Source organism: Sus scrofa, chromosome 3, assembly GCF_054392235.1.
Source record: "Sus scrofa isolate SSC_HxYL_T2T_F1_AM1 chromosome 3, Sscrofa_HxYL_maternal_Yorkshire_Landrace_v2.0, whole genome shotgun sequence".
NCBI classification, from domain to species: Eukaryota; Metazoa; Chordata; class Mammalia; order Artiodactyla; family Suidae; genus Sus; species Sus scrofa.
Genome location: NC_139385.1, coordinates 15,899,656 through 15,922,435, shown reverse-complemented (window position 1 = coordinate 15,922,435; position 22,780 = coordinate 15,899,656). Strand labels below are relative to the sequence as shown.

Genomic DNA, 22,780 nt, shown 5'->3' with positions numbered 1-22,780 from the left:
GGAGATAGGAAGAAAATAAAAGGGAAAGCCATAAAATGGATAAAAATATTTCTTTCTTTTTTTTTTAATGGCTGTAGGTGCGGCGTATGGAAGTTCCCAGGCTACGGGTCACATCAGAGCCACAGCTCCTGGCCGACACCACAGCCACAGCAATGCCAGATCCAAGCCACCTCTGCAACCTACACCACAGCTCACGGCAACGCTGGATCTTTAACCCGCTGAGCGAGGCCAGGGATCGAACCCTCATCCTCGTGGATACTAGTCGGTTTTGTTTCTGCTGAGCCACCATGGGAACTCCTGAAAATATTTCTAATACAGTTATAACAGAGTTCTTACAGCCAGAATACATGAAGAATTTGAAAAATCAAAACAAAACCCAGTAGTGAAAAGACAGCTATCCTAATAGAGAAACATTCAAAAACTCAAAACAAGTGCCTCACAAAAGAAGAGATCGACATGACCAGGACACACTCAACTTCATTAGTAATCGAAGTGCTAATGAAAAATAAACGAGGCAGGAGTTCCCTTAGTGGCTCAGCGGTTAACAGACCCCACTAGGATCCCTGAAGACACAGGTTCTATCCCTGGCCTTGCTCAGTGGGTTAAGGATCTGGCGTTGCTGTGAGCTGTGGTGTCGGTCACAGAATCGGCTCAGATGTGGTGTTGCTGTGGCTGTGGCGCAGGCCACGGGCTACAGCTCGGATTCGACCCCTAGCCTGGGAACCTCCATATGCTGCGGGTACAGCCCTAAGAAGACCAAAAAAAAAAAAAAAAAAAAAAGAAGAAGGAGAAAGAAAAATCCACAGTGCAGGAGTGGGTAAAGTTGAAAGGACTAACAGCAAATGTCATTGGGAAGAGGCAGCTGGAGCTCTGATTCGCTGCAGATAGAAGGGCGGTATGATGACTTGGGAAGCCGGTTTGGCGTATCTGTGACCCAGCATTTCCACTCTAGGAACATTCAAGAAGCACGTGTGCGCTTATGCATCAGGACTCAAGTACAGTAACATACGTAGTAACGTTATTTTATAACAGACCCGAACTGGAGTAAAAACCAACCAACCAACCACTTTGACTGGTAGTGTATTCCTGTATTGGAGTACTGAACAGCAGTGGAAATGTGTCTACAGCTACAAACAGCAGCATGGATAATCTCACAACCTCAAATTCAGTCAGGGAAGCCAGACAAAAGAGTGTACGCCGTAATAGCATTTCATAAAATTTCCCAAAGCAGGACAACTAGTGGTATAAGAGATAACAGCATTATTTTATAATGGCTAAAAAAGTGGAAATAATCCAGATGTCTGGAAATGGAATGGTTGAATAAATTCCTGTATATTCATGTAATGGTATACAAAGGAAACGGACAAATTTCAACATGCAGCGACAGGGGTGAATTTTATAAACACAGTGTTGTATGACAGAAGCAAGGCCCAAAAGAATATAATTCCACTTATACAAATTTCTTTCTTTCTTTTTTTTTTTTTTTTTTTGCCATTTTCTTGGCCCGCTCTCGTGGCATATGGAGTTCCCAGGCTAGGGGTCCAATTTGAGCCGTAGCCACTGGCCTATACCACAGCCACAGCAACATGGGATCCGAGCCATGTCTGCAACCTACACCAGAGCTCACGGCAATGCCGGATCATTAACCCACTACTGAGCAAGGGCAGGGATTGTCCCGCAACCTCATGGTTCCTAGTCGGATTTGTTAAACACTGCACCACACTTATATAAATTTTTAACATAGGCAAACGTCTGAGCGTGGATGTTGAAGTCAGGGCTTTAGATATCTTGGGGTCAAAGGGAAAATGGCTGTGACTTGGTGGCAAGTGTTTTCTTTGTGTTCATCCCTGGAGCTATACATTCATGTTTTATGTACATTGCTCTGGGTATGGATTTTTTTTTTTTTTCTTCACAGTTTGCAAAGGTTTAGCAATGTGAGATAGTCTGCCCTGGATTCACCCTGTGTGGGTTCACATCCCAGCTTGGCCTCTTTCCACCTGTGTAACTTGGGAAAATTTATTTAACAGCACTAGGGCTCAATTTTATATCTATAATGTGACGATAATAAACCTGTTTTGTAAGATTTGTTGCAAAGACGAGGCAAATATTGGAATCTTTGCTGAGCTATTGAACACTTAGAACAACAGCTGGCGCATAGTAAGGGCTGACTCACTGCTCACTTTTCTATTGTTATTGTCGATCTCATTGCCCACTAATTTGTTGAAAGGAATTTTAAACCCCCTTTAGAATGCCATTGTATTTAGAAATCCATCCAGGCTCTCTGTGTAGGCTCGTTTTTTTGTTAGGGTCTCAGAAAAGTTTGCGTCTTTCACTGTCCATGTTATTTCATAAATAATCTTTGGGTGTTTTGTAGCTGTATTTTACCATCCAAGTAGGATTTCCTTTGCCTTCTATTTTGTAACTGTACAGCTAGTATATATGTAGTGTGTATATGGCTTGAAATAGCTAATACTTGGTATGACTTAATTGCTGCTGGCTCACTTCTAAGACTTATGAATATGAACATTTTAAATTCTGTGTAAACCCCCCATGCTGCACAGATGGAAACTGAGACAGAGAGGTTAAGATGGCTAGTGTGTGGTCTGGGATTGGGTCTGACTTCAGCATCCACATTGACCCCACTAATCTGCTAGGAAGGCTGCTCATTTTTATATTTTTATTTGGTAACTGTCCAGTTTTACTTAATCTGACTTTTTAGTTGATTTTCTTAGGTTTCCTTCCAAGAAGTCAGCTCTGTCATTTGCAAGTAATTGTTTTTTGTACACTATTCTTACCTTATTGCTTTGATTTTAACTTTCAGAGAAGTGTTTATAAAAATAATAGAGTTGGGAGTTCCCATCATGGCGCAGCAGAAACGAATCCGACTAGGAACCATGAGGTCGTGGGTTCGATCCCTGGCCTCACTCAGTGGGTTAAGGATCTGGTGTTGCTGTGAGCTGTGGTGTAGGTTGAAGACGCGGCTCGGATCTGGCCTTGCTGTGGCTCTGGCATAGGCCAGCAGCAACAGCTCCGATTAGACCCCTACCCTGGGAACCTCCATATGCTGAGGGTGCAGCCCTAAAAAGACCAAAAAAAAAAAAAAAAAATAGAGTGGACATTCTGTTGTTAGTCTGACTAAATGGAAATGCCTCTATTTCTTAAACCTGTCATCACTTTTTTTTGGTCTTTTTTTAGGCCTATATATATCTTTGGCGTATGGAAGTTCCCAGGCTAGGGGTTGAATTGGAGCTATAGCCACTTGCTTACCCCACAGCCACAGTGATGCGGGATCTGAGCCGCATCTGCGACCTACACCACAGCTGATGGCAACTCCGGATCCTTAACCTACTGAGAGAGGCCAGGGGTCGAACCTGTGTTCTCACAGCTACTGGTCAGATTCATTTCCGCTGAGCCACAACGGGAACTCCTCTTAAACCTCCCAGAATGACGTGAACTACTGACTGGAGAGTGTTTTTTTTGTATTAAGGATGCGTTTTTGTTGTTGTTGTCTTTTCGGCACCTCACCTGTGGCATGTGGAAGTTCCCAGGCTAGGGGCTGAGTCTGAGCTGCAGTTGCTGGCCTACAGCACAGCCACAGCAACACAGGATCCATGCTGCGTCTGCAACCTGCACCACAGCTCACAGCAATTCGGGATCCTTAACCCACTGAGTGAGGTCAGGGATCAAACCCGCAACCTCATGGATCCTAGTTGGGTTCATTAAACACTGAGCCATGTCAGGAACTCTAAGGATGTGTTTTTTATTTTTCGAGTTTACAATCTGGTTTTTCAGTTGTTTATTCTGGTTTGTTTTAGAATCAGGGATGGGTTTTAAGCTATAGCAAATGTCTTTGTGTATCTAAAAGATGACTGTATGATTTTTCTGTGTTGAGCTACTAATGCGATGAATTGTTTTAATATACAGCTTAATATTGAATTATCTTTGCATTCCTGGAATTTTTAATAGAGTGCTGAATGTTGTTTGCTAAAATTTCTATAAGATTTTTGCATATATAAGTACAAGTGAGTTTGACCTGTAGTTCTCTACAATTTTTGGTAGGTTTTGGCATTGGGTGAAGTCTAGCTATGTAAATGGAATCTGGACTATTTCTGTCTTTTCATGCATGATACTGCACTTTTTTTTTTTTTTTTTTTGGTCTTTTTAGAGCCACACCCGTGGCATACGGAGGTTCCCAGGCTAGGGGCTGAATTGGAGCTGTAGCTGCCAGTGTACACCACAGCCATAGCAACACCAGATCCAAGCCATGTCTGAAACCTAAACCACAGTTCACGGCAATGCTGGATCCTTAACCCACTGAGCAAGGCCAGGGATCGAACCTCTGCCTCATGGATGTCAGTCAGATTCGTTTCCACCGAGCCATGATGGGAACTCTGATACTGCGTTTTTAAAATAATTTTTTTAGTATATATTTTCTCGTATGGCTCCCTAATACTTTTCATTAAAGATCTTTTGGTTATCCGCAAACATAAGTAAAGGTAGAGAAGTTGGTAATTTTTTAAAGTATAATTGATATACAATATTTTATAAGTTATCAGTGTATAATATAGTGATTCACAACTTTTAACGATTGTGCTCCATTTTTATTTATTTATTTATTTATAATTATATTTATTTATTTATAATTTTATTTATTTATTTATTTATTTTGTCTTTTTTGCCATTTCTTGGGCCGTTCCCGCGGCATATGGAGGTTCCCAGGCTAGGGGTCGAATCGGAGCTGTAGCCGCCGGCCTACGCCAGAGCCACAGCAACGCGGGATCTGAGCCTCATCTGCAACCTACACCACAGCTCACGGCAACGCTGGATCCTTAACCTACTGAGTGAGGCTAGGGATCGAACCTGCAACCTCATGGTTCCTAGTCGGATTCTTTAACCACTGCACCACGACGGGAACTCCTCCATTTTTAATTATTTTGAAAAACTGGCTATAGTCTCTGTGTTGCACAGTATATCCTTGTAGCTTATTTTGTACGTGATGGTTTATACGTCTTAAATCCCTACCCCCCTCCCCTCGCCCCACTGATAACCACTTGAGGCCGTTTCTTTTTTTTTTATGTTCTCCAGTTTGTTACAGTTGTTAGATTCCACATACAAGTGATATTATGCAGTATCCTATGTCTGACTTATTTCACTTGGCACAGTGCCCTCCCAGTCCATCCATGTTGTGGCAAAAGGCAAAATTTCATTCTTTTTTTGGCGGTGTAGTATTGCATGGTGCATGTATACCACCTCTTCTCTATCCGTTCATCTGTTGATGGACGCTTAGGTTGCTTCCATAGCTTGACAATAGTAAATAATGCTGCTGTGAACAGTGGGGTGTGTGCAAAGATTGGTATTTTGTTCATCACTCCCCTCACTTAGTTTTTCTCTTGAGTATTTTGAGCCTTGCTCCTTAAAGCATGGTTGGAGGTTTAGCAGCACGGGGACTACCCAGGACCTTGCTCCCGAGGGATGCAGTCGTGTACACATAACCACAGGCATCGCATCTCCTTTGCTGTGTTCTGTTGGTTATAGGCAAGTCACAGGTCATGCCCCCGACTCTTGTTATAGATTTTAAACTGTCGTTAATCATGTTGTTTTGAGGTGTTTGCGTATGTCTTTGAACTTTTAATAATTTTCTAGGGTCCTGAAAGGAGGCTATAAAGTCAAAGCATGTAAAGTTTTGAAAGTCTGGATGCCTGTGGTCTAATGGCTTTTCAGAAAACCAGTGCCTGTTTTGGTTACATGGTAAACAAATGGCCATATTGACAGTTCATCAGTGTGCCTTGTCTGCCAGCTAGAGATCATTTCAATAAAGAGAAAGCAGGAAGGAGGACAAGAGTAGTTAGAAATGCTTATCCTAAGTAACTTGAGCAATTGATACCTGAAAGCATAAAGGGAATATGAATTTATTTTCAACAGTCAAACTATTAGGTCAATTTACGATTTCTAACTAAACAAAATTCAGTGTATTTGTTAAAGAATCTGGGTGTTTTATCTAGTGTTGGATTCTAGAGAAAAGAAATATGCCAGTATCTGCCCCTTTATAAGGCTCCTGGGAATCTTAATGACATAGTTTACATTTTTTTCACCTTTCTACAAAACATAACTTTAATTCATAGAAGTTCATGTCAGATTTCACTTTACCTGGGCTCTCTATGGGTTGAAGAAATTTGAAAATCTTCGTCGGTAGTAAAAATGAGGTTGGCTTTTCCTCTGTTTCAGCAACAACGTACTGTATACAGACTGACACTGGTGAAAGCGTGGAACGTGGATGAGCTCCAGGCCTATGCCCAGCTGGTGTCCCTGGGGAGCCCCGACTTCATCGAGGTGAAGGTAAGCCCCTGGCGGCCGGTGCTGGGCACGTTTCCCACGGTGCTTTGTTGGCCACGGTGGAGTCACAGTCTTCTGAAACGCTACGGGAGGTCCTGGATGTTTTATGTATTCATTCAGAAATATTCATCAAGATCCTGGCACTGTTCTAGGCTTAAAGCAATAAGGACTAAGCACAAAACTTCTGTTTTAGGGAGAGGCAGACCATCAACAGAAAACGAACGTGCTGCCCACTACATAGTAACTTTATCATGCTGAGAAGCAGCATACTATTATAGTGACGAATTGGCTGGCTTTTCAATGAACTTTTACTATGGAAAACTTCAACTATATACAGAGGTAGCGGGACTAGTCTGATGAACTCCCATCCGTCCATTACGCAGCTTCAGAAATTACCAACTCGTGTTTCAACTGTATTCCTATCCATTTTCTCTGCTCTCGTTGTTTTGAAGCAAATCCTCATGTTATACCATTCCTCCGGAACTGTTTTCGTATCTATTTATAAAGGATATGCACTTATAAAGGGTATGCACTCATTTTAAAAGCTTATTCTGAATTCTGGTCCCGCAACTAAAACAGTTTCAACAGTCATCTCTCAAGTGTTGAAACTTTTAAAGTTTCAGACTTGACCAGTTATATTAATAGTATTTTTAAAAATTGAAATAGAGTTGATTTGCAATATAGTGTTACTTACTTGTATATAGCAAAGCGATTCGGTTTTATATATATATAGTTTTTAGGTTATTTTCCTTTATAGGTTTTGTAAGATATTGAATATAATTCCCTGTGCTATGCAGTGAATCCTTGTTGCTCATCTATTTTATGTATAGTAATGTTTATCTGTTAATCCCAAACTAATTTAACCTTCCTCCCCTCTCTTTCCTCTTCGGTAACTAGAAGTCTGTGAGTCTGTTTCTATTTTGTATGTAGATTCATTTGTATTCTTTTTTAGATCCTTTGCATAAATGATATCGTAATATTAGTCTTTGACTTATTTCATTTAGTATGATAATCTCTAGGTCCATCCATGTTGCTACAAATATCATTATTTCCATTCTTTTTTATGGCTGAGTAATATTCTATTGTGCATATGTGCTACATCTTCTTAAACCAGCTGTTGAAAGTATTTTTTAATCTGGAACCAAATAGGGTCATAATTGGATTATTTCTCTCTTAAATTTCTTTTATTCTATTAGTTCCTCTTCCATGTGTTTTTTCCCCCCTCTTGTGATTTTTTTGTTCTTATTGAAGAAAATGAATCATTTATTCCTGTTAGTTTCCCATAGCTATATTTTAAATTTTTTCTGACTGCATGTTCTTCTGCCCCTTAATATTTCCTGTGGATTGGTAGTTAGATGAAAGAGGATTTATTAGATGTGTGTGTGTGTGTGTGTGTGTGAGTTTGGATTTCAAGATTATTTCATTGGTGCTAGTGTGTACTTCCTGCAGGTGGCATGTGATGTCTGGTTGTCTCTGCCATATTTTTGCCAATGTTTCTTTGGGCTAGATCCCTGTAAGTGGATTGGAGTGTAAAGGGTAAATTCATGTGATGTTTTTGCTCAGTACGGTGGTTGGCTGTTTCAGATTTCATAAGCAGGAAAGCTCTTCTGAGGAGATGACCCTTAAAAAAAACTGATAGCTAAAGAGTAAGAAGCAACACAATATGCAGAGGCCTGGGGTCAGCGCATTCTGGGCAGATGGCACAGCTAGTCTGCAGAGGTCCCCCGTGATCTCTGTGGGGTGGTTAGAGTTGGCTCTGATACAAGATGAATCAGAGGTGGGCTGGGGCCAGATTTTGTTAAGCCTTTCATGCAAGGATTAGACGTTATACACAGTTTTATGATAAGGTTTTTTTGTTTTTTGGGTTTTTTTGTTTGTTTGTTTGTTTTGCTTTTTAGGGCCGCACCTGCGGCATATCCAAGTTCCCAGGCTAGGGGTTGAATTGGAGCTGCAGTGGCCGGCCTACGCCAGAGCCACAGCAACGCCAGATCTGAGCCACGTCTGCAACCTACACCACAGCCCACTGCAACGCTGGATCCTTAACCCACTGAGCGAAGCCAGGGGTCGACCTGCATCCTTATGGGTACCAGTTAGATTCATTTCCGCTGCACCACAATGGGAATTCTGATAAGGTGTTGTTGTTGTTGTTGTTGTTGTTGTTGTACTGGGAAAGAGTTTTAAGTGGGACAACCTGATTTATGATTTAAATGATTGCTTTGCTGTTGTCATGAGTGGATTCAAGGAGGCAGGGGTAGACAATAGGTATAGACCAGTAACTAAACTATTGCTTAATCCAAGCCAGAGGTGTACTGGCTTGGGCAAGGTCATTTGTGATATATTTGGAGAGCATAGGTGCCTTTGGGATAAAATATGGGAGTAGACCCAACAGAACTTGTGGCTGGATGACATGTGGGGAGTAAAAGAACACAAGGAATCAGTAATAGTGCCTGGGTTTTTGGCTTAAGCCGTCATGTGAATGTGCAAACAGATTGCTAAGATGGAAAAGACCCGTGGAGGAGGGAGGCAAATTTGGGGAGTCATTTCATGGGTTCTGTGTCGGCCTAAATAGTTAGAGATATCTTTTAAATACCCGTGTGTAGGCTCAAATAGGCCATAGATTACATAAGCCTGGGGTGCTGGGGATAAGACGGAGCTGGCGGTAATGATTTGGAAATCATCAGCATGAGCCAAGAGTTCAAACTCTAGAGTATTTTTTATTTTCTTATTTTTATTTTATTTTATTTTTTCGTCTTTTTAGGACCATGCCCACGGGCACATGGAAGTTCCCAGGCTTGGAGTCGAATTGGAGCTGTAACCACTGGCCTTATGCCACAGTCACAGCCACACCAGATCTAAGCCACGTCTGTGACTTATACCGCAGCTCATGGCAATGCCGGATCCTTAACCCACTGAGCAAGGCCGGGGATCGAACCTGTGTCCTCATGGATGCTAGTCAGATTCATTTCCACTGAGCCACCACGGGAACGTCCAAATTCTAGCGTATCAAGAGGCAGAGAACTTTCTTGGACAACTAAGAATATGCAAAATGAAAGAAAGTGACCAGAAAATTCACCTCGTCTCTTAAAGCTCCACTTTTCAGTTTATGTTCCTGAAGCTGGATGCACTGGCCTATCAGAGCCTAATCCCAGCTGTCTTTTTAGTAAGTTCAGTGCTCAGTATTACTGTCTGCTGGTGGGGTGAGGAGGTGGGAGCACTTGAAATACTGCTCTCTCAGTGTGTAGCAATCTCCAGTGAGGTCAAAGCCATTCTTTTCTTTTGAAATTGCCCTTAATTTCAAAAGGCTGCCCTTGGCAAGAGCTCTAATGATGCAGAGATACAAACTACATCTTAAATATATGCATTGGGCTTAAGAAAACCTTGCCAACATCAGGGATTAGTGGTGTTTTAATTCATGATTTAGCTATTAAAGAATGCTGCCTCAAATTATGTTGCCGTAAAACCTCTATTATAAAACAGCTTGGCTGGATCACACAGTCACGTTTTTTCTCCTTCCTTCTTTGCAGTCATGTTTTCTCTAATGAACAAGGGATTTTACAGTCTGAAAATATTCAGTCAAAATTATTTTTTGAAGAAAGATGGCTACTTTGTAAACAGTGTAATTCTCTGATGGGTTTTTTCATTTCTGTTTGTTTTTGTTTTTTTTTTTTTTCCTTTGGCTGTGCCTGGGCCAAGGGGTCAAACCCATGCCACAGCAGTGACCTGAGCCCCAACAGTGTCAATGCCAGATCCTAAAACCCGCTGAGCCACAGAGAATTCCTGTAGTTGGATAAACTATTAACATAACTAAGAAATAGACGAAGCCTTCTGCCTACAGCTGAGATGTTACAATGACACAATTTCTTTCTTTCTTTTTTTTGATGGCCGCACCTGCAGCATATGGAAGTTCCCAGGCTAGAGTTAAAACAGAGCTGCAGCTGCCAGCCTGCGCCACAGCCACAGCCACAGCCACAGCCACAGCAATAGCAATGTGGGATCTGAACCACGTCTGCAACCTACACCACAGCTCACGGCAACGCCGGATCCTTAACCCACCGAGTGAGGCCAGGGATCAAACCCTCATCCTCGTGGATACTAGTGGGGTTCTTAACCCGCTAAGCCACGATGGGAGCTCCATGACGTAGCTTCTTTCAAACAATTTCCATTTTACTCTTTTATCTCTGCATTTAACAAATATCGTTGGGCTCTCTCCTTGTGCCAGGCCTCGTCAAAGTGCCATAGGTACAAATTTTGTGTGCAAATTTGGATATTCTGTTTGGGAAGTGGGTGTCTTATTGAACAAGGCAGAGTCGACAAAAGTCAAGTGAGCTACTTTGAGAGATATTTTTTTCATTGAAAAATTCTTGGAGGGATGTGTAATCTAATCACAGTTTTCAAATGCATGCCCTATTCACATGATAAAATACAGTGTAACAGACAACAATTTGTGTTGTACCCAGGTAAAGCGTGGTGATGATCCCTTGTCTCTGGTAAGAGACCTGTATTATCAAGTGCCCAGGTCTTTGGCTTGTGATCTAATCCGCTCTCATTTGTCCAGTAAGTTTGTCCAGTAATGAAGTATCTTTCTCTTAAACTGAAATAGGAAAAGGATGTTGACAGAACGTAGTGTGCTATTAAGAAACAAAACAGCTCAAAAAATAATATTTTTTATTTGATTAAATTTTATCATTACGTATTTGGATATATTTAGTATGGAAGGATACATTTCAGGTTGTGAACAGTGTTTTATCTGGGAGAAGGGGAAGGAAAGCCTTATTGTACTTTTCATATTTCCGTGTTGTGAATTCTTGCAGGGAGCCTGCATTCCTTTTATAATTCAGATGATTGAAATGGAATCAGTAAATGGAGAAGGCCTGCTTTCCCATTCCGTAGGGTTAAAGAGGCACCTTTTGGTTGTTGGCTTATTAAAGTTCCATTTTTCCATAGTGGAGAATTTTTAAAAAATACTAAGAAACTGAAAAGTATTTGGGAAGAGCTCGCACTATGGCACCCGAAGATAACCCCACGTTCCTCCAGAATCAGGCACTTAGAAGGAAATAAGTAAGAGTATGATGGACCAGCTTTTGAGGGACTAGTCAATCCGTGAGGCCCGTAGGGCATTTCGGGGCAGAGGAACGGGCCGTGCCCGTGGTCCTCTGCAGCTCCAGCCGAGACGGGACGTGGATGTAAAGGCGGAAGACCAGGCCCTTTCCCCTTGAGGGAGAGGGCCGATTAGGAGAAGTTTCACCCACGGACACACCTCGGCACTTGGGGGCTTTTCCCTTGCTTACGCTCTTGGTTAAAAGGAAAAGTCTCCCAGGGCCTCACCCTCCAAGAGAGTGGGTATTAAAATTTAATAGTCCCTCCAGGTCACGTAAATGCCCCGAAGGTGTGGACCTGCTAAGACAGGCTGACCCCGGGCTGGTGCTGTGCCGGGCTCCGCACACAAGACCAGTCCTATCCTTCGCCTGGGTTTCCTGGACGTGTGTGTGGAGGGAGAGTAGGGAGGAGTCTCTCGCGTCCACGTGGGGAAGGCTTGTAAGCCTGGATTTATGCCTAACACGTAGGACAGCTTTCTTATCCTCCTCCTTGAGCCTACATTTCCTCGGTGTTACAATTAGAAGAAGAAGAATATCAGTCAATAGATTTGTTTTGCGAATTCGGTGGGGGGGTGGGTACTGTGTGCCTGGATTCAGGAAACGTTTAGATCGCCTTCCATCAAGTACATTTATTTAAAATAAATCAATAGACACTATTTGTTTTTCTATTGATTTTTCTCTTCGCTTTCGCTGCTAGTCTTGTAAAGTATTTCTCTGTTCCATTTGCTGTAAATTAACATGCATTTTAGTTTCATTAGGCTTCAATAGGCCTATATTTGCTAGCCTGGGACTCTTAACCATCATTATTTGCTTGTTTATGAAAATGCGTTTCGTGTTGTAAACACCTGCCTTACCGAAGAACTTTCATAACACAATCTATTTTTAAGTGAAATACTGTCTTTGTATTCTCTGCCTAGCGCCGCACCTTGAGAAGAGTAAGTGCTCAGTAATTATTTGTTGTCAAATGATTTAAAACCCTCTTCTCCTGAGCTCCGTGACAGTCGAAAGAGCTCCATCCTTGCAGAATGCATCTTGCAAAATAAATGTCTTAGCTTAGCCTCACTCTTTCTGCACTCGCTAGGAAGGAATATTACCCAGTGCTCACGTATGCAGCAATCCTTACATGCATGGGTGTTTATCAGTTGGCTGATAATCATTAAAGAGTAGAAAAATCCCGAAAAAGATGAATGAGATTTTATATTAGATTGGAAAAGGGTTCTGGAGTTTCATGTCCTAGAAGATTATGTGACTTGATCGTTAGGTGGTTCAGAGTAGATTGGTTGGTACAGAGAAGAGCAGGGCACAGCTCCTGCCCTCTAAGAGATCAGGATCTAGACACGCCACTATGCCAGTTATCTGACGAGGGATATGCACAGGGATTGGGATTAGATGGGATGGGGGTTCCTGACTCAAGATTGAAGCAGTGGTGGGGAGTTGAGCCATGTAAAGCCCAGGTGCTGAGCGGGGCAGTCCAGCAATATTAAAAACAAATTCATGGAGTTCCCTTGGGGTGCAATGGGGTAAAGATCTGGCATTGTCACTGCAGGTGGCTCAAGTCACTGCTGTGGCCTAGGTCCTAGGTCCAGCCCTGGCCTGGAAACTTCAACCTGCCACAGGCAAAACATTTAAAAAAAAAAAAATTCCTTTGAAGTATCTACTATCTACATGGTTGTTCCTAAAATTCATCCATCATAAACAGTATTTAAAGTGAAATAAAGTTCATTTTTATGACTAATTTGACCTAAAAATCATTTTCATGTTTTCTTATACACGTGGGTAAGTTTAGTACCATGTTTTAGACACGCTTTCTTAAAGATTTTTTAAACTATGGCATTATTTGCTTTTTTATTCAGCTAAAACGCAAATTCAATTTAATGAACTCTATAAATTATTGGGCTAATAAAGGAGATTCTCTTGTTGATTGTAATTAAGCTGGCTCGCCTGTCGTTTATCTTCAGCAAAGTCATCTCAGTGTAATAGACCAGAAGTCTTTTTTGCAGAGCCACCTGGAATAGAGGGTTTTGCAGAAGTCATGTGAGTTTTCGGCCCCCTCCCAGCTCTCCCATGTGTAGGGTCAGGGTCACTCTGCAGTGCTCATCTGTCGGCTTTTCATTTAATGTCATCCTGTCACCTCCAGTCTTTGCATCTGTGTCTGTGTGTGCACACATGTGTGTGTCTGTGTGTGTGAGAGAGTGGGCGAGGGTACATCTTCTTATTTTCCTTCTTCCCGACTTAGTCGCAGTATTATCTAAAATATTCAAATCTCTTGCCGAGAGTTTGGTCTCTTGGGTATTTAGAGAGTCTTCAAAGTTAAGGTATCCCTTGTTATTGAAAATTAATCATTAGTCACTTATGACTATGTAACTTACCAAGTAGAGAACTTAATTGAAACTTTTGGGTCTTATTTGTCTGGGCTGATAAGTAGAATTCAAAAGGGTTGGAAACCAATTTATCTTACTGCCTTTGTCCTGCGTGGAAATTTCTATGGGGTAGGATACGTGTATATACACGTAGGTGTGTATAACGATAGATATATATGTATTTCTACAAATGTATAATTGTCTTGGCATGATTCTTTGTTTACACATATCCACATACAAAATGCATGCCAAAGGGATCTCCTTCAAGAATAATTTTTAAGGGATCCCTCTCTGGCCCTTTGCCGAAAGTTTACCGACCTCAGATCTAAACTATGCAAGAAAGGGGAGCTTATCACACTTTCCCAGTGGATACATTTTTCATTGAATTTTTATGGGTGTCACCTATGCCTCCACTATTGTATGAGGATGTTATAATCTCATGAGAATTCATCTATTTTAGTGACAAATGAATCTGAATGGAAAGATACGTTATTGGTTCAGATATGTTGTTGTGACTAGTCGGTATGGATGGTGACAGAGCACAGGCACCCAGGCACCAGCATTGTCAAAGAGTGCAAGGAGCCCCGGTGCTGTCATTGTCACCCACTACTCGTATGAGCGCCTAAGCAAATTTTATCATCTTTGTACTGCCTTCCTCCCTTTAAAATATGGATTGGATTGGATTGGATTGGATCGGATTGGATCGGATTGGATCAGATCGGATCAGATCGGATCGGATGACCTCTAGAAGGCTTCCTGACCCTGAAGCTCTCACCGTGTGACACTGAAGCAGGTCTGGACGCTGCCTCTAACTGTTGTCGTGTTTCCACAGGGCGTTACCTACTGTGGAGAGAGTTCAGCGAGCAGTCTTACCATGGCCAACGTGCCCTGGCACGAGGAAGTGGTGCGTTTTGTCTCGGAGTTGGTGGGTCTGATCCCCGACTACGAAATTGCTTGCGAACACGAACATTCCAACTGCCTCCTGATAGCTCACAAGAAGGTAAGAACAACCCAGCTACGCACTCTGCCGTCGCCCTGGGCCTTCCTGCTCCTTTGCCCCCTTTTCTCTTCATTTTCCCTCACCTTGTTGTCGTGGGTATCTACCTGGTTGCTGCCTTTCCTAAACCAGATATTAAGAAAGCCCTGAATTCTGTCTGTTGGGCTCATGACCTCTCTTTCCTGTGTGAGACCGCATTGTTTTCAGCCCTCACCCGGGCACTTGAAGTGCTTTCTGGCTTGTAATTGGTGCATCCTGAGAACCAAAACAAAACACCCTTGTAATAACCTCTAGTCCTCTCCCGGAATGACAAGGGAAAGCGAAACTAGTAAACAACCCCCCTGTGAGTGTTTCTGACTGTCAGAAGACATATTGAGGTATTTATCAAATGTTAAATCAGTTTGAATCTTGGCTTCCGCAGAAATGTTTATGGGATTTTGGTTTTTCCATTTTTCCCCTTTAGAATTTTTGTTGCCAGAATTTGGCGTCTGTCTCCTGGTGCCAAATTGAAATGCAGAGACAGAGTTTTGGGTAAAGGAGAAAAAAGTATTGCATTGCCAGGCAAACGAGGGTCACAGCAGGCTAATGCCTTAACGACTGTGCCCTTCCTTAGAAAGAATTGCAAGGAGTTTTATAGTTAAAAGGAGAAAAATAGGTTTTTAGATAGGAATCAAGAGGGGGACAAACACGCATTCTTCTTTCTTTGGGGGAATCCTGATCCTCAAAGCTGGAGTCAGGAGATCTCGGTATGATCCTGATGGTGGTCTACTGGGTTATTGCCTAGAATAACAGTACTTGCCAGAAGGACATCTTTTATTTTTTTTTTTTATTTATTTACTTATTTATTTTTTGTCTTTTTGCTATTTCTTGGGCCGCTCTCGTGGCATATGGAGATTCCCAGGCTAGGGGTCTAATCGGAGCCGTAGCCACCGGCCTACACCACAGCCACAGCAACGTGATCCGAGCCATGTCTGCTACCTGCAGCACAGCTCACGGCAACGCCCGATCCTTAACCCACGGAGCAAGGCCAGGGATTGAACCTACAACCTCATGGTTCCTAGTCGGATTTGTTAACCACTGCGCCACGACGGGAACTCCTTTTTATTTTATTTATTTATTTATTTATTTATTAAAATTTTTTTTTTCAAAAGGACATCTTGATCAGAGATTAGAACAAACTAGGAAAATTCTTGAAAAACATCATGTGCTAATAATCTTTCACCCACAGGCGCTTATGCTCAAGGTGCCTCATCTTTGGCTTACTGATGATTGTGTTTAGGGTGCAGTTAAGTCAGGGAGAAGGACAGGAAGGACTCTAAGCTGTTCAATTTTAAAGTATTCTTTTCTAAAAGAAGCATAAGGATTGCAACTTTTCTCTTAGGGGTATAAGATGCCTATATTATTATGTGTATCCCTTGAGAGGGAACCAGGACCCTGCCCCAAGGCTGGACTGTTGTTTCTTGACTGTCCGTCCCTGGTCTCTGCGTCCCCTTCCTTCCCTGATCAGCAGCTGTCTGACCCTGTCCCTGGGAACTCAGGGACGGTCATGCCAGTTGAGTGAGGCCCGCTTCCTAAGAACAAGAAATGGGGGACCCAGAAAGGCTTTTGCGCCCAGGAGCCCCACAGGACCGTGCTCGGTTTCATTTTTTATTAAACGGACCAAGTACCCGAATTTAATGTATTTTTTAAGTAAATGATGCCTAACAAAGGAAAAACTCAGTTTTGGGTAGAGGTAGGCCATGGAAGGGAAAAAACTAATCAGAAGGCCAGTGTTAGAATAGCAGTCATAATGATGTGTCCTTATGAAATCTTTACACAGAAATAATGTAGTGTCTGGGATTTGATTCAGAATCATATAAGGTAAGAAGCACATGGCTGTGTGGATGGATTGAGGGTTGTCGAGACTGGATGATGAATACATAGAGGTTCGTTTTACTCCTCTGCCTGGTTTCCGGTTCCGATTCTGCGTTAAAAATGCTTTTTAAAAAAGTAGACATAGATGAACCTTGAAAAGATTCTTCTAGATGAAAATTTGACACAAAAGACCACATTTTGTATGATTCTATTTGTATGAAATGTCCAGAATAGGTAAAACCTTAGAGACAGAAAGTAGTTTGGTGGCCGATGGTGGTTGGGGGAAGAGCTGATTGGGAGGTGATGCTAATAGGTTTGGGATTTCTCTTTGGGGTGATGAAAACGCTCTGAAATTATATAATGGTGTTGATTGAACAACCTCGTGACTGTACTAAAAACCACAATTCATATACTTTATGAGGTTAAAGTTGATGGTATGCGAATTATATCACAATAAAGATAAATTAATACCAAAGAGGTAATAAAGGGTAGGCTAGCTTTTTTTTTTTTTTTTTTTAATAAAAATACTTTTTTTATGCAAGTAGAGTCAGGCTTAATTTGAACATGAAAGACTCACTTTTTTCCCTCCCCCCCAAACCTTAGTGGCTTTCTGAATAGCCTCTCAGATTAATGGCATTTAATAATATTAGAATCACTCAATTAAAATTTCACACGGTCTAGTCTCAAACAAACATGAGGTGAAAAGGCCCTTATGCTTTGGGTGCAATTAGATTTTATATAGCCGACCTAGAGATCTGTCAGACCTAAATATTTAGACAAGAATATGTTCTGGGAGCATCAAGGAACAAAGAAATAAAAGCTACCTAATATTTGAAATGTTGATTAAAGTAGCTGTGAAGACAAAGTAAATCTTAAAAATTAAAGCCAAATCTCTTGACCTTTGTTTTCTAGCTTTTTATTTGTCGTTACTTTTTTTTTTTTTTTAAGAACTGATACACTTTTATTTTGAATTTTAAAATATAGGGCTTAATTCCATTATTTGTCGTTACTTTTTAAGGTAAGATATTACCTTTACAAAAAATAAGTTGCTTGAAGGGACAGTGCTCTGAAAAATCCTGCTGTTGGTGGTGAAGTTCTCTTTTCCTCTGTCAGTCTGTTCTTTACACCATGGACAAAGAAGTCTTTATAGAATGGAGGTCTCTGTTGCTTAGTTGCCTTCAGGGACCTCCCCTGCTTTTATCATGAAAATCAACATCCTTGCTGTGACCTGGAGGCTCCCACCTCTCCAGCTCTTCCCAAACCCCTTTTCCTTCTCTTTCTGCACTTTTATCAGCCACAGTAGGTCTTATTTTTCCTCCAGTTAGTCTGGGAATTATATACTTTTTCTGTTCTTTTAGTGATTGCACTAGAAATTACTACATGGATCCTTGACTGGTTGAAGTCCAATGTTAAAAGATACTTTTACCCTCTAACTGCAAAACAAGGACTTTAGAACACTTAATCTCCATTCATCCCTTCCCAACTCCCGCTCTGTGATTGTCGTGTGTGTGAATTATAAATACGTGCAAGGACAGTATTGCTATCACTTCATGTAGGCAGTGTGTACTTTGATTTACCTCCCTTTTATTTTTTTTCTTTTTTCTTTTTCTTTTGTCTTTTTGCCATTTCTTGGGCCGCTCCTGCATCATATGGAGGTTCCCAGGCTAGGGGTCCAATCGGAGCTGTAGCCACTGGCCTATGCCACAGCCACAGCAGCGTGGGATCCGAGCCACATCTGTGACCTACACCACAGCTCACGGCAACGCCGGATCGTTAACCCACTGAGCAAGGCCAGGGATCCAACCTGCAACCTCAAGGTTCCTAGTCGGATTCGTTAACCACTAAGCCAGACGGGAACTCTTGTAGGCTGCTCTTTTTCTAATCTTTGGCTCAGGAGAGCAGGCTTTACTGGGACTTCAAAAAAGGTTTGCGCCCGTTGGTATTTCTGGATTGTGGGCTTTTAACCAGGCCTCTGGGTTCTTGCACTCAGTTTAGGATTTATGAGCCCAAAGTGAACCCCAGGGAACACACCACTGTGTTTCTCAGGTCCCAAGGTCCCCAGTCAGTGTACCCTCTTAGCTCCACGTTTCAGGCTTGTGTTTGTTTTCTGTATAATATCTAGGGGTTTTAGCTGTAGAAATACAGTAATGGTCCAGAACCAGAAGTCGCCCCCCCCATTTTTGCTTAATGTCCTTTCCATTTTTTAAAAATTAAAAAAATATATATTTTATATTGTTCTATAGTTAATTCAGAACCAGAAGTCTATGACTACACAGTTTTAACATTTACAGTTTTTAGTTTACTATCTCCCCAGTGAGCAGTAATACTGGCCCACTTGGCGCTGTTTGTTATTAATAGACTGTTTCTGTGTAAACTCATTTTCTTTATTTATGTTAAAAGTGTCACCCAGTACAGTTGCGTGGCTGCCTCTGTAGTATTACTGGAAAGATTTTTATGAAACTTACGTGAAAAAGATCTTTTCCTCATCCTAACCAGATCCCATCAAGGCCCATGTAATAATAACTAGGCTCGTCATTTATAGATGAATGCCTTTTTAAGGGTAGTAAAAGCAGAGTCGTAACCAAAAGGCAAACAAAGGAAAGAAACAGAAAAAGACAAAAAACAAAATCCGCCAAACAGATCATTCAGCCTGCACATAACTGAGAGTGGGTATTGACTGTTCAGCATTCTCATTGTTTATGCTGCCAGTTCCATGCTTATTGTTCCTCTGCTGTATTTTTGAAACACACAACCTCTCAGAGTATGCAAGAGAAAACCCTGAGCGTTTTGTGTGGTTTTAATGGCTTTCACAATCAGGCCCTTTCAGCTTCATTTCATACGCACTCCCCAGGCCTTCTCTAGGCACCGTCATGTTGCTTCCTCCCTCTGCGTATTTGCCCAAGCTGTCTCTCCTGCTAGAAATGCCCTCGTTATCCCACCTCACCTCACCTGGTGAATTTCCGCCCTTTAAAACTGTAAACAATACCTCCTCCCCCCCCCCCTTTCAAGAGCTATAAGGCTATTTTCTCTAAGAAGCTACAGGTTCCTGGAACACAAGGACTGTCATTCCCAGCACTTTCTAGAGTATCTGGTACATGTTAGATTCGCAGGGTTTGCTTAGTGAACTAACAGGCTCTGCCCTTTCATTGTCTTACCTTTTGAAATGAAAGACATTGTTCCGTCTTCCTTACTAATTTTAGTACCTGCTTATCTTCTTCCTTATCGTTTATTCACCCTTCATTTATTCAATGAGCATTTATTCTACTGAGTTTGCTACTTAATAGGTCCTCAGGAACCTCCTAGTGGTTTAATCCAGTTGTTTTCCCAGTCACCCTTCCTGTCTTTTTCTGTAGCAGGAAACTGAAGCATGCTTGTCAAAAGTCTCACCTGTGTACTGCACGGTACTTTTCTGGTTCTAGTTAAAAGCTGGCCAGCAGAAATAAGAACACTGCCAGAAAGTGTAGCATTAAAAAGCTCCCAACTGTGGCATTTCTTTCTTCGCCCATTTCAAAAATTTGAAATTCTCTCTAAGCCAGGATAGCTCAAAATATAAGGTGAATCTTTAAAAAAAAAAATTCTAGAGCTATCCCAAGCATTGGTTGGCTGTTTATATTTAGATAACCTTGAAAGATCTTGTATTAAATTCGTAAGGTTTTGGAGTTTTTGTCGTGGCTCAGCAGTTAATGAACCCAACTAGTATGCTTGAGGATGCAGGTTTGATACCTGGCCTCGATCAGTGGGTTAAGGATACGGCGTTGCCATGAGCTGTGGTGCAGGTCACAGATGTGGCTCGGATCCTGTGTTGCAGACCAGCAGCTACAGCTCTGATTCAACCCCTAGCCTGGAAACCTCCATAAGCTGTGAGTGTGGCCCTAAAAAAAAAAAAAAAAGAAAAGAAAAGAAAAGAAAAATTTGTGAGGTTTTCATAGTACGAAATAGACTCTGGAGAATCCTTATAATTTGTGTTATCCTATCCATCCCCAGAATGTTCTGTGGTCGTTTGCAGTGCAGTGATCTTGGTATTGTCATACTCTACATGACACGCAAAGCATTTCTCAATTCTAACAGTGGGATAGTCTTTTAAAAGGATGGTTATTTTTAAATATCTCTATAGAACAGTTTTGTCATGTAGAAGCGACTTTTAGACTCTACCTAAAGGAGTTTCTGCTGTTGATAAGACGTAGGTTAAGTGGGGGAGGAGAGAAGACGGGAGTAGAAAGTTCAGTGAGCATCTCTGACTTTGAACAAAGAAAAGACAAAAAGGACTCACGTTACGATACATACGTCAGCATATTCTAGTTCCAAGGTTGAGCTGGAGGGACAGAGAGATGACGACGGTTTTCCCGCAGGAAGTAGTTGGCAAGAGGAGGGTTGACCTGTCTGTGTGCTTTGGAAAGGCCAGCTGGGATGAGGAGGTACAGCCAGCCTTCTGCTTCTGGGCTCCCAGCCTAGCAGCTTCAGTGTAACCACGGTCCTGTCTGCAGACTAGTAAGACCATGATGATCCAATACACTTTGATGATTTTAGCTCAGACACAGCGAAGTCCACTCCACATATTTGTAGTTTCTAATTTTAGTGGATCACTGCTACTGGAAACTAAGTAGTAGCTTAAATGCATGGCTTGCCAAACCCACATAGCAGTTTTAAAACTAAATTCTTTTTTTTTTTTTTTTTTTTGTCTTTTTGTCTTTTAGGGCCACGCCGGTGGTATATGGAGGTTCCCAGGTGAGGGGTCCAATCAGAGCTGTAGCTTCCGGCCTACACTGGAGCCACAACAATGCAGATCCGAGCTGTGTTTGCAACCTACACCATAGCTCACAGCAACGCCAAGTCCTTAACCCACTGAGCGAGGCCAGGGATCAAACCCATGTCCTCATGGCTGCTAGTCACGTTCCTTAATCACTGAGCAACGATGGGAACTTCAAAGCTAAATTCTTAGTTTTAAAAAAATAGACTTAATGTTGTAGTATAGTTTGAGATTTACAGAAAAAATGAGAATGTCGTGTAGGTCCTGAATACCCTGGATTTTCCAAATATTGTCATCTTACAACGATAGAATACTTGGGTTACAATTAATGCGCTAATACTGATACTTTATTATTAGCTAAAGTCCCTAATTTGTTTAGATTTCCTTAGGGTCTACCTAATGTCCATTTTCTGTTCTAGGATCCCATCCAGGGTAACGCATTACCTTAGTTGTCATGTCTCTTTAGGCTCTGTTTGGCAAGGGCGTTTTCTCATACTTCCTCAATTTGATGACCTTGACAACTTTGAGGCGTATGCATTAGGTATTTTGTAGGATGCACCACTACTGAAATTCGTCCCTTGTTTTTCTCATAAGACATGGGTTATGGATTTTTAGGAGGAAGGTCACAGAGGTAAAGGGCCATTTTCATTATATCGTATCAAGGATGCACACTCTCTGTATGATTTATGACTGTTGATTTGGACCTTGATCAGCAGGCTGCTGTCCTGTTTGTCAGGTTTCTCCACCGTAAAATTATTCTTCCCCTCTCCCTTTCTGTAGGAAAATTATTGATTTCTCCTTTCTCCTTTGGACGTCTGTCTCTGGATGCAGCCCAGATCTGGGGCATGAGAGTTAGACTCCACATCCCTAAGGGTGAAATAGCTGCATAAATTATTTTGCATTCTCTTCCATAGGTTTACCTCTGCTGCCCATTTATTAACTTATTCAATCCTTTTTACATCAATATGGACTCATGGATATTTATTTTATAGCTTTGGGTTACAGTCCAATTCAACTGTATGACTTTTATGCAAATTGTTCCAGTGTTGGGCATGAGGGGCTCTTTGAGTTGGCTCCTGTGTTCCTTTGACGTACCCCCATTCATGTGTGTGGGGGGGGATTGTTTTTGCTTATTTTGAGCACTTCTTTCCTTTCTGGCACTCTAGGCTCCTCTTTTATATTTCCTGCCTCAGTCCTAGAATCAGCCGTTTTTCTCAAGAGCTGCAATTGGAGAATGGGGTTAGAAATCAAGATCTGGGGAGTTCCCGTCGTGGCGCAGTGGTTGACGAATCCGACTAGGAACCATGAGGTTGCGGGTTCGGTCCCTGCCCTTGCTCAGTGGGTTAAGGATCCGGCGTTGCCGTGAGCTGTGGTGTAGGTTGCAGACGCGGCT

The 22,780-nt window shown here is 41.9% G+C and overlaps 1 protein-coding gene across 4 annotated transcripts in view; it reads left to right on the top strand.

Moving 5' to 3' along the window:
* Nucleotides 1–22,780, top strand: part of TYW1 (tRNA-yW synthesizing protein 1 homolog (S. cerevisiae)) — a 254,780-nt gene that overhangs the window by 106,975 nt on the left and 125,025 nt on the right. For all 4 annotated transcript variants that reach the window (XR_014840300.1, XR_014840299.1, XR_014840298.1 and 1 more), the window contains exons 14-15: nucleotides 6,226–6,336; nucleotides 14,622–14,789. Coding sequence is in view for 1 of the 4 variants with exons in the window: in XM_003481010.5 (XP_003481058.2) it covers nucleotides 6,226–6,336; nucleotides 14,622–14,789 (279 nt within the window). In the remaining 3 variants the exon portion in view is untranslated. The remainder of the gene's footprint in view (nucleotides 1–6,225; nucleotides 6,337–14,621; nucleotides 14,790–22,780) is intronic.